Raw genomic sequence first — 16,047 nt, forward strand, 5'->3', positions numbered from 1 at the left:
GAGGTACCCTCTGTGGCTTAGGTTTTCGGGACGAAGGATTTCACGAAGAAAAGGAGGCGAAAGGGGTCGTGGGCCCCCCAAACCACATGGCGGCGCGGCCAGGCCATGGGCCGCGCCGCCCTAGGGTGTGGGCCCACCCTGGGTCCTCCTGGCTCCTCCTTCTGGCTTCCTTCGTCATCTTGAAAAATAGGATTTTTGGTATAATTTCCTTCCACAGTTGATCTTCCGAAATATTGTGTTCTGACGGTGCTTTTTCCAGCAGAATCCTGGCTCCGGTGCTTGATCCTCCAATAATGATGAAACATGCAAAATAGATGAAATAACATAAGTATTGTGTCCCAATATGAAATATATCAATGAATAACAGCAAATTATGATATAAAATAGTGATGCAAATTGGACGTATCAAGGCGCGCCGCTCATCAAGCTGGAGGACTCCAACAAGGATGAGTGGTACAAGCCGACGCCATCGCCGCCAGGCCTCGGCGACCCTAGACAGGGGTCCAGCCGTTGGGCTCCCGGCCAGCGCAGCCAGCAAGTGCCGCCACCGCAGGATGGCGGCGGCTCCAGCGAGGACGACAACAGCGACTACACGGCGTTCTACCGCCGTTTCGGCATGTAGAACGCCGTGTTTTTAGTTTAGTTTATGTTTCCCTCTGGCCGAATTCAAATATATTACGAATTCGGCCTATATATGTAGGAACTCGCCTATATATATTAAATATTTGTAAATTTTGCCTAATTTTGATCGTTTTTCGTCTATTTATGTTTGAATTCAAATATATTCGGTGTTTTACCTAGGCTCGCCGCTGGAAAAATGGGCCTCCCAGACCAAATTTTACATCCATCCGGCGCTAAATAGCGCCGGATTTCGGTCTAGGGAGCCCAACGCTGGAGATGCTCTAACCCATGGAGACAGAACTACGAGCGGTTTACTGCGATGTGGGTTCCACTACCGAGAAACCTTCTTCGCCGTGTGTCAAAAAGACATAGCAAAAGCGCCGCGGAACACGACATGAGCGTTTGGTAGCCTGCGTTGATTTTCTGCACCACTGCACTAGCGAGATGGGCCTTCCTGGGCGTCGTAAACGGGCCATGGGCCATGAAACGCGGGTCGTTTGGTAGCCTGGGCGACCTTTCTGAGCCGGAGAGGGAAGCAATGCCCCATTGTTTGGGTGCCTGCACAGACTACTTTCTTCCCTACTCGTGCAGCCCACACGCAGTTTTGCTGAAGATATGGGCAACCTGTGGTAACCCCTTTCCTTAAAGTGGTAAGGTCACCCAGCACTGCTAATAATTGAATTATAACACACGACAGATTCAGTTCATCAAAAAAGGTGCTGGTAATACACATCAACTACTTCTTGGACGATGCATCACGAGCGAAGCAACTATACTTCGTGATGCATCACAGGTTCATCACACAAGTGGTTAGTATATACCACCTCGAACAAGTTCATCATTACAGACCGGGGATCAGGTTCAAGCAAGTCCTAGCTAATGGAGGGATACGAGACCACCTCTCAAAATGAGCAGATCATGACCAGTGATGCAGAAGCAGTAAACAGGAAACTGCTTGCGAAGCCAGGTCCTAAGCCAGCTCCTCCTCTCCGGTGGCTACATCTTACGGTACTCGGCATAATGTTCTTCGTTGTCTGCAATGAAGTCGATAACCCTAACCAAAAAGTTGGGTTGGAACAGCTGCCTCCTGCAAACAAACCGGGGCGTGAAGATCGTCTTCATCTGAGCATAGTTCGTGATCGTGGTCCCGACGTAAGGGTGATGCCTCGTGTAGCGTTGCAATGCACAAGGAACAACTGTTAGTGCGGATGACATTCACATACAGATATTTGAAGGAACTCAATAAGGCTTACTACCTGAATGTACTCGTCTGTCGTATCTTCATCAGCAACATAGAAGTAGCAACCATCTTCGCTCCAGTCCAGAATGTGATCTGTTTTCATCTTCAGTATGACGCTCCACTTGGTTCTCCAGTTTCTAATGTGGTTGTAGAGCTGAAGAGTGGTCACATGTATGCCAGTGAATGCAAGAACATCAGCAGCTACCTTCTTCACCTGCTTCTCTTTGAATTTCATGTTGAAACATACGCCGCTACGGACGAGCTAACCAACCAGTTGAGCACAAACTCTGAAAGCTCAGGTTTCCAAACCATGGCTGGTTTGCTTGAAATTAGACATTGCTCAGCATAGATAGTAGGAGTAGAAAGATCAGGAGAGCCCAATGGTATGATCGCCTACATGACAAACACTAGCAGATCAATGAACTACCACTATCACATCCACATTCTTAAGCACTACCACATCAATGAACTAAAGTGCCACATCCACATCATTAAGCAGTACCACATCAATGAGGAGCGAGAAAAGTAATAGTGGCCTTACAGTCAAAGGAGCCACACGCAACACCGAGGTCGGGGAAGCAGGGGATCCTGGCGAAGATGCAGGCAGCACCAGCGTTCCAATGGTAGAGTCAGATGCAACCTGGAAAACCTCCACAACCTCGACCTGGGACGAAGGAATGTTCTACAATGAATTCGTTCAGACCCCATTGTACCCACAAGATCTAGATCTAAGGCTAGGGTTTGCATAAGCTTACCACAACCAAAGTCATCGACACAGAGGAATAAGATGACCATCCGCGGCTAGTAGCCGCCGCCACAACCACCGTCTCCGCCGCAAGCCTCGCCGACCTTGCGGGCGAGGAAGAGCCGGCCATGTCGCTAGATCGGGAAGAGTGGATGAGCTCGAAATGGGGGAAAATAGGGGATTTGGATTTTGCGGTGAGAGAGTCGTCCCTATATACGGTGGCGAAATTTCAAGCGCGGGTGACCGAATTCATCCCGCCGAGATTTCGCCGTCCCGCGCGAGCTTGCGCCATCTCCCGCGGTGGCTCTGCGAAAACGCGGCGTTCTCAAGTTCTGCCAGAACGGGGTGGCTCGCTAGAAACGGCCGAACCGAACGTTCCTCTAGGGGCCTAGCCCAAAGGTGCTTTAGAAAGCGGTTCCTACAAGAATGCGGACGAGGCCAGGTAACCAAACGGACTGAAAAAATATGCTGATGCAAGCCAAGAAGCGCCCATGCTACCAAACACGCCCGACAAAGATTTTGCCGTATGTCGAAACACGGTAAAATATACACGGTACAGAATCGCCACGGCAAACGGGCTTTGCCTGGTGGTTAGTAAATGGCAAAGATCTCTTGCCATGTGTTCAGTGTATTTGCACTTAGCTTGGCATAGTGAAGGACTTGACGGGTGAAGTGCGTCTGACGGCGATCGAAACTTTGCCGTGACTCAAATAAAATACACGGCAAATTTTTAAACTTTGTCGTGTGAATTCCCTCCCCGCATAAGTAAACGGCGGGAAACGAAGCCGGGAAGCAATTAATGGGATCGATAATAAGGAAGAATCAACTCAAAGGCTTCTTTGCTGTGTGTACAACCATTACACACAACAATCCATGTCTTTGCCGAGTGTATTCTCATTGCACATGGAAAATATTTGGGCGGGATGCTCTCGACAACACGGGATGAAAACAACGGAAAATCACTCCTCGTCGGGGAGGTACAAGGCGATGTGGGCCTAAATCTTTGATGCGTGTCCGTCATGGGACACTCCACAAAGCACCGTCGTCACGGCTGCATGAAGGGCGGCCACCACGGCCACATGTCCCATAACTTTTCATGTGTCATCCTTTGTCGTGTGTTCTCCCATCTCTTTGTCGTTTCTATTTTCTCTTCCGTGTGTATTTTGCTCAGTGTGTCGTGACCGAGCGTTGCCGTGTGTTTTCTCATCTCTTTGTCGTGTTTATTTTCTCTTCAGTGTGTATTTTTCTCAGTGTGCCGTGACCGGAATGTTGCCGTGTTCTTTTATCTTTGTCGTGATCAGAACGTTGCAATGTGTTGTTTCCTTAGGAAAATAATTTCTTTGCCAAGTTCCGCAGGATGTTGCACACGACAAAGAGGCCGGGAACGCAGTGTTTTTCTGGTAGTCGTTGAACTGAACGCTATCACCGGGCCACCTACCAACACGAAGCGCAAGTAGGTCAAGTAATAATATTTTGCTCTAAAAACTTGTACCGTCTATGGTGGATCATAATGATTTTGGACATTCTTAAGCCCTTTCACCATTGATGATGTGTCTACTTTTCAAATTCCTACATTGTTTTATCATTACATGGATTTATGGATAAAGGAGGAAGTAGTCAGGATAATTTCCTAAATAAACTATTTCCCAATCTGAACAAAATCTGAGTCTGCCATGTAGGATAAGTTATAGGGTATGGTAGTGCTAATATATATGGAAAAAGGATAATCCAAATTTTCAAACCCGGTGCTCTGAATTTCTAAATTTGGTTGACAGCAATAAGTGGTAGTCAGCTTTGTCTAAGTCATGAATTAGATGTTCTCCTCGAGGGACTTGTCCTTGAGGTACTTAATGTATGATGTTGTGTTCAGGTCATCAGGGTCACAATAATATCCTCTCCGAATTGTGGGTTTTTACGATTCTGATCTAAGGAAGGAGATCCTTCTGGCCATTTCACATGTGAATATATTCCCTATCCGACATGAGTTATTTTTATCGTAAATTGTATAGACAAAATATTTATATGTATGTTATTATGTGTCGACAACATCACCTAGCTCTTAGGGAGTGTGTTGTTGTACTTTTCAGGTGTCACATTCTTTGGGTTTGTGCATACCTCTCTTTTTATCAATGCACCAAGCATAGTATTTTTGTTTTATATAGGAAAAACAATCTTTTTCAACATTGATACAAGATACCTTTACCATGCCCGTAAATTATATTTCAAAACGTGATCCACTGCTCATGAAACTAAAAGGACAATTCAAAATTCTGAAAGTCTCAAAATTTAAGGTACTGTTCATACAGTTGGATTTTTATTTTTCGTTTCTCTAGTTTGATCAAAAAAAAATCATGGTAGATACATATAGTATCAATCTCATCAGTTTTTCATTTTTTGTTTTGTTTTTTAGATTATGTTTTGTTGTTATGTAGTGGCATGGAAGAAACCCTCATAGGATGCGGAACTATTAGAAATGTTCATAATTATGGATGACGCGAGTAAGTAGATTCTTAATTAAAATTAAAAGGCTATCAAGAGCATTTCAAGTGACTGTGAAGATGACAATAGTGAGGTATGTGGATAGTAAATGTGTGTCATCCCAAAGTATCATGTACTGAGGTTGGTCGCCTATGACTTCACATGACTAGCAATAGTGTCCCACCTTTAGAAAAAAATCTTGATCACATGTTTGTAGGATTCTAAATTATAAATATACTTATATACAAACAAAATTGCAACCAATTTGAAGTCCATACATCATGAATTGAAATAGGACCGATATCTATAGGGACCGTCATTACCAAGTTGCCTAAATTCTCTTGACTTTGGGCATCTTTTTTTGTTTGTTCAATTGCATCTAATATCTTGTAATCATCTAATATCTTTTCTCCAGTGACATTGCCGCGACTTCTTCCCACTCACGAAAATTCCCTTTGTGTCTTCCCACATGATGTCTTCTAGCTAGGATGACGATATGTTGCCCTTATGACCAGTTGTCAAATTCCATCCATCCCTCTAGTCTCTAGATGTATGGTTGTTCTTATTCAATCGATGGTACATCAAAGAAAATTAGTGAATAGACATGGGTATTCATGAACCTGATTTCAAACCGTACAAAAACTGTATATGTAGCTTGGTTTTAGAATTTTTTTGAGGTAATTCTTGTGCATACATATTGCATTGATACTTACTCGTGCAAATTTGAAGCAAAAAAAATGCTTGTACATGTCCTACACAAAAATAGAAAATATAAATTGCACAATCGAAGCCTTGTGCATGTATGATTCCTCGGTCACTTCATCTTTCTGCACAAGTTACATACTTTTGTATTTAAGTTTCAAATTTGCATGCACATGCCCTCATATATTTCCACATGCATAGTTTATTTCATATTTCAAATTTTATATTGTATCCTTTTCACCATTCTCGTCGGATCCATAATTTTGATGTTGTAAAGATATGTTTTCGTATATCAACACAAATCCTCATCCCAAAACCCCCAATATCGCCTCTAACAAGAAAGAACATGAGCTCTAAAAAGTACTAACTCTATCCATAAAAGGTTATCGCAAGTTTATCTAAATTTAAATGTATTTAGACATTCTTTAGTATAAAGATATATCCGAATTTAAATAATTCTATGGCATACTTTTATGAACGGAGGAAGTACTGCAAACAATCAAATAATAAATTGAAGTCTCATTCATGGGATTTTCTTATGTCTAAGTCAATAACTGTAGATTGATATCTCTATCCCGAGATTTACATATTGGAGAGAGGAATAAGGGTGAGATCACCTAGCGTAGCATAATAGTCTTGGACATAAGAAAGTCTAAGAAAAACATATATCACACAGCTAGCATCACCAAACTCGATATACAAAATGACTAAATCGATCCAAGTATAGGGTGACTCACACTTCAACAATATGTCAATATATCTACGTGCCGGCTCGAAGACAAAACGCACAGTACTCTTCATGTTTCATAGCATTATGCTCGACCCAGCTGTTGGTTAACAACTGGTGTATGGTGTACCGCGTCTGCATATGCCCATCAACCCCGTCACGACCGGCAATGCACGTCAGCGTCCAGTAGGATCCAGTCTCGGGTTTATGGCACTAACTGCAATCCCATCCATTACCGTGGACCAGTCGTATTCATACAGCCACCTGCCACGCCTGGCCTGCTCTCGCTCGGGTAGGTAGTATGCGAAACATTTCTGCGCTTTTGTCGCTCACCGGAAATCTTCCTGTACACTACTATTTCCCGCGAGGAGAACGGAATACATACACCCAACAAACGCATTAAACTATTCTCCAATCCTATCACAGGTTGCAGCGACGCAGCCCAAACTCAGCTTAAATCCCCCCTGCTCCTGCGTCCTGCCTCCTCCTCGAGAGAAGACTAGTGCAACCATTGCTGGGCTGGTCTTGCAGTTGCACAGAGGCTGATTGATTTGCACTCTCGGACCTAGCTACCGAGAAAGAGAGAGAGAGAGAGATGGAGGTCGAGACGGCGATGCCTGCTCCCGCGGCAGCCGGGCTGGACCACGTGGGGTCCGCCCTGCTCGAGCCGTCGCCGGCGGACGGAGCCGTCGTCGGCGGCGGCGGCGTGAATGGCGCCGCCACCAAGGTGCAGAAGGTGTACCGGAGCTACCGGACTCGGCGCAGGCTCGCCGACTCCGCCGTCGTCGTCGAGGAGCTCTGGTAAGCAGATCCTGCAGACAGAAAGAGGAAACATTTATTCCCCCCTTTCTTCATTTCATCCTGGTTACTGTAAAAAAAAATCATCTTGGTTCTGTTTCGCTCTTCATCCGTCCAGTTTGTCTGTTAAATTTGGTAAAAAATTCGGCCAAACCCACCTTTCTTGGGATTCTGCCCATATTTCTCCGTTGTTCTTGCTTCTTGCTGTCTCCTGAGCTGGCTACCATAAACGCCTCCAAGATTTTGATGTCGGCAATGCCTGCTTTGGTTCTTTTGTATGGTAACTGGTGGTGAAAATTAACCTGTTTCATGGTTGGGGGGATTGATCTAGGTGGCAAGCACTTGACTTTGCGCGGCTCAACCACAGCACCGTCTCCTTCTACGACGACCCGGAGCCGGAGACCGCAGCCTCGCGCTGGAACCGCGTCAGCCTCAATGCATCCAAGGTCTTGCCACTTCTCCTTCCCCTCCATCAATCTCCACCACAAGACAGCTCTCCGCCTCTCCGTGGCCTTTTCTCCAGAAGAAAGCTGTTCTTTTGGTTGGAATTATCCTTACCTTTTTAGCTCCAACTAACGCATGATCATGAGCTTCTTGCAGGTGGGTCAGGGTTTATCCAAGGACGCCAAGGCTCGCAAGCTGGCCTTCCAGCACTGGATCGAGGCTGTGAGTACACATCAACTGCCGTTATTAATTTATCTAATTTTAGTGCTGTTCTGTTTGCTGGATATTGCTGCTTTTGTTATGCCCTCGAATGTGTGTGAATAGAATCTGCTTCCCGGTATCAGTTGACTTGGATCTTTTCTTAGCGTGTGAACATGGATCATAAAAATTCCACAGCTTGTGGTCGCTACAATTCCCGTCTTATCTGTTGAGCTTGCACTGTTATTTGCTAAATTCTGATATTCATCTGCGTAGATTGATCCAAGGCATCGATATGGGCACAACCTGCACTTCTACTATGATGTTTGGTGCCAGACACAAGCTGGCCAGCCCTTCTTCTACTGGTAAAGAACATGACTGTGATCGCGTATATGCAACCTTTCTTGTTTGGCAGAAATTATGTGATCTGTATATAGATATTCGCCATTTTTCTAGAAAAAAACTTTGTTACATGTTGCGCAGAAATTGATAGATTTTTTTTTTTTGCATATGCAGGCTTGATATTGGTGAAGGAAAAGATGTAGATCTTCCGGAATGTCCAAGGGCTCTGCTGAAGAAGCAATGCATACGATATCTTGGTCCAGTAAGATTAACTTTATACTGGAGGCTTTCCTTAATTTCAAATCATACTATTCTTATGAAAAATACTCCCGAGGAGAGCTGCATTAGGACTTCAGAGTACTGCATTCTTGATTTCTTTCAACCCTCAAGTTTCTTCATCAAGCCTCAGTTATGATGAAATACATCGAAATTTGTGCTTCTCATGTTTACCTTTTAAAAATAGGTTTGGCTTACAGTAGTAAGGATGTGTTATGTTGTCATGGATGCTTACAGTAGCAGTACAGAACCAAGCTAAGGGCTGTCATGTGCATGAATCACTATTCACGTTAACAATACCATGATCAATTGATAAATTAGATAAGTACTGTAGGGTATTTTAGGTGGACGGATATCTATTTAGTTAGGAAAGAGATAGGTTTGAAATAGGAAGATATATTGATGTGGTTGCTATGAATGATATTTGATTAGGCAGTAGTTAGGTTATTTAGTTGGTAAGGATATCTTGGGGATCAAGACACAACTAAGCCAAAGAGCATCTCTTACCCCGACAGGGATTAGGCCCTGCTGACGGCTACATGACTAGCCCCGGCCTCTCGGCCTGTGCCAATCACTGCACGTGACATACGTCTTAATGCCATTGTAAATAAATCAATATGTATTGAAGTTATATTTTACTGCCAAAAGTTCCACAGATCTTGATTTTTAATCTTTTATACTTATGAGGTTACAGAATTTCTGGCCTGCTTCCATTAATACCTGTCTTCACTTGTTCATGATTGCTACACCACATCTAACTTGTTTTGAAATGAGTTCGTACAACATTGCCATGTGAAAGTATTTAGAAGATAGTAGTAACAGTTGTCTGATATTTTGCAGCAAGAGCGTGAGTACTATGAATACATCATTACAGAGGGAAAAATTATCCATAAGATATCTGGAGAACCACTTGATACAAACCAGGGCCCTAAAGGGACTAAATGGATTTTTGTTATGAGCACATCAAAGAAACTTTATGCTGGGGAGGTAGTTCGCCAACTCTCATAAGAATTATACCCTCTCATCATGCTGTAAAGTGTTATATCATGCTTTGGTAGTTCAGCATCGCTAAATCTGTAACTTGTATGCTTATTTCTGTATCCAGAAAGAGAGAGGTGTATTCCAGCACTCTAGCTTTTTAGCGGGAGGTGCTACCATAGCTGCTGGAAGGTTTAATGCAGAAAATGGAGTTATCAAGGTATGGTTTAGATATACCATTGTATAGAAGTTCTACTATTTACTCAGAGATGTTACATTCCTGGTGAATGCTTATGATGTTATTTCATATTGCATCTTTGCCCGAAAAAGACTAGTCATTTCATACTCATCATTTTGTTCTCGTGCTTCCTCATTGGATGCATCATGCTGATCTGATTTTCCAATGATCTGTTATGGTATCAGTCCATCTGGGCATACAGTGGCCACTACAAACCGAGTGCGGAGAACCTCAGCAACTTCATGAGCTTTCTAGAAGAGAATGGAGTTGATCTGAAAGATATTGAGGTACACTATTTTCAGTTAGCAGAATCTGAAAATAGTCCTTTGTTATTAAATGTAAGACGGTTCCACTTGATGAGCTTATTATTGCATATGCAGGTGCGCTCATCCATCAAGGAAGAAGACTATGAAAATCCAGTGCCTAATATCATCGCATCCAATCCTCAAGAATTGGCTCTTCCTCCAAACATGGTAGAAGAAGACAAGACATCTAGGCCATCTTCACAGACTGAAGCTGATGAGGCCAACAATGTACGTGCAGAGCAAGCAAGGCCTATGTACGAAAGAACATTATCAGGTGGCCTGCAAAGCCCTAGAGATGCTGGAGTCTCAAAGGAGGCAATTCTCGAGAGGGTGAATTCCAAGAGCAAGTCAAAATCCTATCAGCTTGGCCACAGGCTGTCCTTGAACTGGAGTACTGGAAATGGTCCAAGAATTGGGTGTGTGAAGGATTACCCCATGGAGCTCAGAATGCAAGCGCTGGAGATGGTACAACTCTCACCAAGGGCATCGACTCCTCCAGCCTCCTGGAGGGTGCCATCATGCCTCTCACCTACCTTGCCAACACCGCCGCTCGTCCCAGTACAGACCTCCCTGCCCCAGCCAAGTTAGGAACTTGATACTAGGCAATAGATGTATTTTCACATTTGGTATGTGCTGCAAAGGTCAGACACTTTGTTTGTGATTGCTGTTTGTCCCATGTTCCATCAGTCCATTTGTAGCTCTCAGATGATCTTGTGAGGGTTATATGAGTTCCAATCTAGTTGAACTAATTTAACAATCTTTGGTTGCACTTCTTTGTGCTGAATGTCACTATTGCAGACATTGCTTCATCAGAGTTTTGTCTCGTAATATGGTAGGTGTGGTTAGGACAATCAGAAAATATTATGTGACAGAACCTAAAAGCCAGAATCGAATTTAAGGAAAAATAAAGATCATGAGAGTATCTCACAGAGATTATAACAGATGCATCATAACATCAGTGGCCACTAAGCGAGTTAAATTCACTAGCAAACAGGTGGTGCAAAAACACTGCCAGAAACTGGGAAGGGGAACTGGGGAAGCAACTGAAATGAGAAACTAGGGAGGTCGCAAATTCAAGTTCTTTGCGTTACCAAATTTAGCATCTTACAGGAGCATGTGGTTTATCAAAATGGAAGCATGCTGCACATTTATCCGAAGTACATTTTTGCGATATCACCAATTCATCGCACCAGTTTGTACCCATCAACCTTCAGTTCACCTAGTATTATCATCAATCACCACTGGCGCAGCCCTTGCATCCACAGTGAACACAATCTATGACCTGTTCTTCCCTCAGATGCTTAGGAACTCTACAGACACAGGTGGTTACGAAGTTGTGATCTCGTGTCTGGATGCAGTGCAGGCAGCACAGACGTTCATAGCCTGGCTGCAACAATCCAATGCAAATGAGAGATCAGTCAGCAGAGCAAAACAAATCATAACTAAGACCAACATGCAACAGGCTGACGCTTTCCTGGCCTATATATATAGCTGGGCATGTGTCGGGCCAGGCCGGGCCTCGGGCCGGCCCGAGGTAAGCCCGACGCGAGAAAATACGGCCCAAGCCCGGCCCGGCCCGGCCAAATACCCGCCAAGCCCGTCGGGCCGTCGGGCCGCGGGCCGGGCCATAGTGTTAAATGGTGTTTTCGGGCTACCCAGGCCCGGCCCGGCCCGATAGTCGGGCCAACATTTCTCGGCCCAGGCCCGAGTTTTTCGGGCCGGGCTTCGGGTCGGGCCTCGGGCCGGGCTGCCCATGGCCAGGTATGCCTATATATATCAGAAAGAGACACGAGGCAACATCATGTATGCAGCATCATGTAAAACTGGTGAAGAAAAGGACATCAGATTTTATCATAGATAAATAATCCATCATTTCTTTTTGTAGTTTGTGCATTTTTACTTGTAAAACCTAGTACTAGTTAACATAGCACACATCAGTATCTCCTTAAGGCAACATCATGTACGCAAAGAAAAATGGCATCAGATTTGCAGCTATAGGGTGTATGCAGCAACTAAATCGGATTGTAATTTATTCTGACACGGGGAGCAAATTCTCCAAATTAAACAAAGGAAACAGATTAATAGATCATTTCTTCTTGCATCTTTTCTTCAATTTGTACTTGCAAAAACTAACATGGCACACATGGGCATCTCCTCAAGGGAACAAATGAATACCTTCTTCCACTTGGCGATGAGGTTACGGTCAGCACGGCCCTGATCAAGGCAGAACTCATACAGCTCCCGGGAGATCTCCTTGTTGTAGTAGAGTTCATACAAGTATCGGCTCCTCTGGTGATTGATCTTGAAGATGGGCCACTGCGGCTCACTTTCTCTTCCCATCGGGTGGATCACTTTCAGCCGCAGGGCGACACATACAGCCGCATTATTAACAATTGAGATCTCTACAGTACATAGACTGCTGATGTGATTCCTGATGGCCAACCAAACTGACCTTCCCTCATCCTGGAGTGGAGCTCTGAGAGGGTGGGTTCTATGAGCTCCCATCCATCGGGATACTTGACACCGCTCGTCTTAATCTTAGGCATGATGCTTCTTCTTCTGCAGTACTGAGACAAGAAAATCACAAATCTGCAGACTGTACTGTAGGCAGAGATTGGGGAATGTGTGCTATTTAGAATGAATTGCAGAAGTCCATTTGCAGAATGCAGAATATTTTGCGTTTAATTCATCCTTCAGCAATACAATGTTCAGAAGCAGAAAAAGAAACGGCAAACTCAACGCAACTGAATTGTCAGCCTTCGCATCTATCTACAGCTACCAAATAAGGACTCGATGCTACATGTCTACATCTGCAAACAGAACTCCGCTGCAGTAAGCCTAATACTCCATTCGTCCACTGTTGACGAGAACATGTATTCGTTATCCCAATCACAGGTATATTCAGTTACGCTTCTCGCAGTCAAAACATCAACGAAGAACCCTAGATTCTCTTCTCAGATACTCAACCAGACTCAGAACAACAAAAGCTACCACACCTCTGGCAATATGAGAAGAAACAACTAGGGTTGACTTACTTACAAAATCCTGCTGCACGCGGCGTAAATAGATTAGGGCTCGGCGCCGGCCGCCGGGAGAAAGAAATGAGATGGTCAGAGAACGGAGAAACTGAATATACCTAATCCGTTCATAGAAAACAGAAAATTCATATAAAATCAAAATCACTATCATAGTAGAACAAAGAGAAGGATGGAAGGAGTTTGGTTTTCGAGGGGACTTTTCTTTTGGGGAAAATTTACAAGCGGGCTTGTTTTAGGTGGATTGGATCACCAGGCCCAATACAATGGGTTTCCATTCACAAATTGGGCTTGACAAGAAAAACATATACATAGAAGACTGCCGACATAGATTTTTGGATTGCTTGATATGAAAGTGATACCTTAATTTTATCTATGATAGTGATTTTGATTTTATATGAATTTTCCATGACAGTGAATGTACAATTTCATATGTATTTCTGCCGTTTGAGTGACTTTGATGTTTGCCATTAAAATCATTAACTATTTTAAACTGTACCAGCTTAGACTTGTTTTACAATATCCGAATTATATGTGGATTCCATCTAAATTTGCTTGCTTGTGAGGTTAAACTACTATAATACACCTTGTATGTTTTGCCAACCATGGTAATAATAGAACTGAAGAAACAAAATTAGAGTATGACAACATCTCAAAGACAATCATGTTGTACATGACTAAAAAAAATTGATCTTACACATAACCATAATATTGGAACATTTCGTAGTCGATCATATTGTACAGAAATGAAGAAACATAACTTGGTCACCGATGTTCGTGAACTTAACAATTAAATAACTAAGCTCCCCACTTATGTCCTAATTTTTTTACGAATAATCGGTAGCTGTGTTGGGAGGAAGAATAGGTAGTTGATTCGGAAAAAAAAAGAATGCCCCCACTGATTGTTATATATGGTCCACTCCGCCTCATCTACAGTGTCTGGGGTCATACGCACTCCTCGAGAAAGCGTGGCACCATAACGAAGGATAATACATTTACTTGTTTTTCATGTGTGACTATTGAGGACCATGGAAGTGTTCTGCACCCCGCACCCCCCGACCCTCTCCCTCCCGCACCCCAAACCCTAACCCCCCCCCCCCGACGCCGTCGGTGGTGCCACCGGGCAAAGACCGCGGGCATGGCGGCGGCGGCCTTTCCTTGTGTCGCGCTGGGGACGGCGGCCGTGATCTCCCCTTGACGCTGCGGCCAGTTGGACAAGGATGGCTGGGCGGAGGCGGCCAGACCTGCTCTGTGTTGCCCCCCCTCCCGCCTCCTGTCGGCGGCGCGCTGGTGGCTGGCGCTGCACCAGTCGGACGTGGATGGCTGGGCGGCGGCTAGACCTGCTCTATGATGCGGCCCCCGCCTCCCATCGGTGGTGCGCCGGTGGTGGCTGGTGGTGGGCGGCGGCCAGGTCCTTGATCCGCGCCATCCCCCGGCCTCTCGCCGGTGCGTGGTGGTGCTCTTGGGCTTCTCCCGCGGCACGAGGTCGCCCGGGGAAGCAGCCTTGGGTTCGACGGTGGAGGCGGCCCTCTTCTTCGCCGGAGATGGTCGGCCTGCAGATGGTGGTGGTGGGTCTTTCGATCTATCACCGCGTACCGACGGCGAGGTGGTGAGGCTTGGAAGCCGGCGATGGCTGATGTCACCGGTGGAGGGCTAGCGTTCGGCTGTGGCGGTGCCCAGGGCGTCTGTGGTGTCTCTGGACAACACGATTTGCGCTTGTTGTCTCCGGCGGCAACTGTGGCCAGCCTGGGATGGTCGCCGGCGTGGGGGGCCGACCTGAATAAAAGGCGGCGGTCCTAGGGTCTCTCTTGGGCGAAGATGAAGACTGACCTGAGGTTGCTCTTCTCGATCTGGCAGGAGTGTTGAGCTCCGGAAGGCGCCGCCGGCAAATGTAACAGTGCTTTTTTTGCCTGGAGTTTGCTGGATCGGTGGTATTCGGTCGTGCGCACCCATGATTTTATTCCGGCCGATTGGTTCTGGAGGGAGCGGCGCGAAGCTCTGGTCTATGTTGGCATCAAGGGACATTTTGGTCCATGATGTAGTCAGATGAAGGGAATGACATGAAGGCCGGAGTGGAGGACTAACTAAGTGAGGGTCAAGTCTCCGCGTTGTTGAGGGACTTGCTTGGTTTCCCGGGCTCCGCAGCAGTTGTATGGAAGTTGGGGCGGCAGCACATGTGAAGTTCAGAGTCCTACCTTTCAGGGTGAAAAACCCAAGGTCTGGCCTTAACTGGATGTGCCTGGCAATGACCTTGTTGGAGGCATTGTTTTGAGAGCAGGGACTATCTTCAGGGTGAAAACCTAAGATCTTTGGTCGGGCGACGACGGCGCTGGTGCACCGTTTCCTTCTTGAAGATGTCATTTTTGGAGATTGTGTATTTCAGGTGTTGTCTTGGTGGTGCTTGTATTTCTGTTGCTAAGCCTAGGATACTATAGCGGGACTTTTGTTTCTTAGTTTTTTTCTATTTTTTTGGTTGTGTGCATCCATACTGCCATTAGGGTGTTGCGTTGTTGCAGAGGCTAGGTGTAATTGGTATCTTTTGATATTAATATATTCTCTTTATCGAAAAAATGGAAGTGTTCTGCCCCCTTGATATGAATCCACCGGAGATTGAATTGAACAATGAACTATGTCATTGGTGCTAGGAACAAGAAGGGGTGGTCATCAATTTCAGCAACATCTCCATTGCTATTTTCATCTGAAAAACCTCAGCCTCTCAAAGGTGACCAGAGCCTTCCATCGAACAGATTGGAATGACGAAGCTAAATTCAACGAGGAGAGGGATTTGCAAGATTTTGAAGATGCATGAGAGCATCTCCACCGGCGCGCCTCATATAGTCGCCGGCAGGGTCGCCGACAGTGCATCCTCTATTTTGAAGACGTTTTTCCCACACCGGTGCCTCCTAAACGGCGGCCCCCA

General features: G+C 45.2%; 2 protein-coding genes across 2 annotated transcripts; one reads left to right on the forward strand and one right to left on the reverse strand.

Annotated features, from left to right (window-relative positions):
* Positions 1 to 6,972: 6,972 nt before the first annotated feature.
* Positions 6,973 to 10,901, forward strand: LOC127299839 (IQ domain-containing protein IQM3). Its single transcript, XM_051329878.2, has 9 exons — positions 6,973 to 7,314; positions 7,643 to 7,757; positions 7,912 to 7,977; positions 8,230 to 8,318; positions 8,470 to 8,557; positions 9,412 to 9,558; positions 9,677 to 9,769; positions 9,973 to 10,074; positions 10,168 to 10,901. The coding sequence occupies exons 1-9, from the start codon at positions 7,109 to 7,111 to the stop codon at positions 10,678 to 10,680; spliced, it is 1,419 nt and encodes a 472-aa protein (XP_051185838.2). The 5' UTR covers positions 6,973 to 7,108; the 3' UTR covers positions 10,681 to 10,901.
* Positions 10,902 to 11,323: 422 nt separating this feature from the next.
* On the reverse strand, positions 11,324 to 12,432 carry LOC127303558 (protein BUD31 homolog 3-like). Its single transcript, XM_051334277.1, has 2 exons — positions 12,268 to 12,432; positions 11,324 to 11,479 (listed from the first exon to the last, which is right to left on the reverse strand). The coding sequence occupies exons 1-2, from the start codon at positions 12,430 to 12,432 to the stop codon at positions 11,324 to 11,326; spliced, it is 321 nt and encodes a 106-aa protein (XP_051190237.1).
* Positions 12,433 to 16,047: the final 3,615 nt, after the last annotated feature.

Source organism: Lolium perenne, chromosome 5 (assembly GCF_019359855.2).
Source record: "Lolium perenne isolate Kyuss_39 chromosome 5, Kyuss_2.0, whole genome shotgun sequence".
NCBI classification, from domain to species: domain Eukaryota; kingdom Viridiplantae; phylum Streptophyta; class Magnoliopsida; order Poales; family Poaceae; genus Lolium; species Lolium perenne.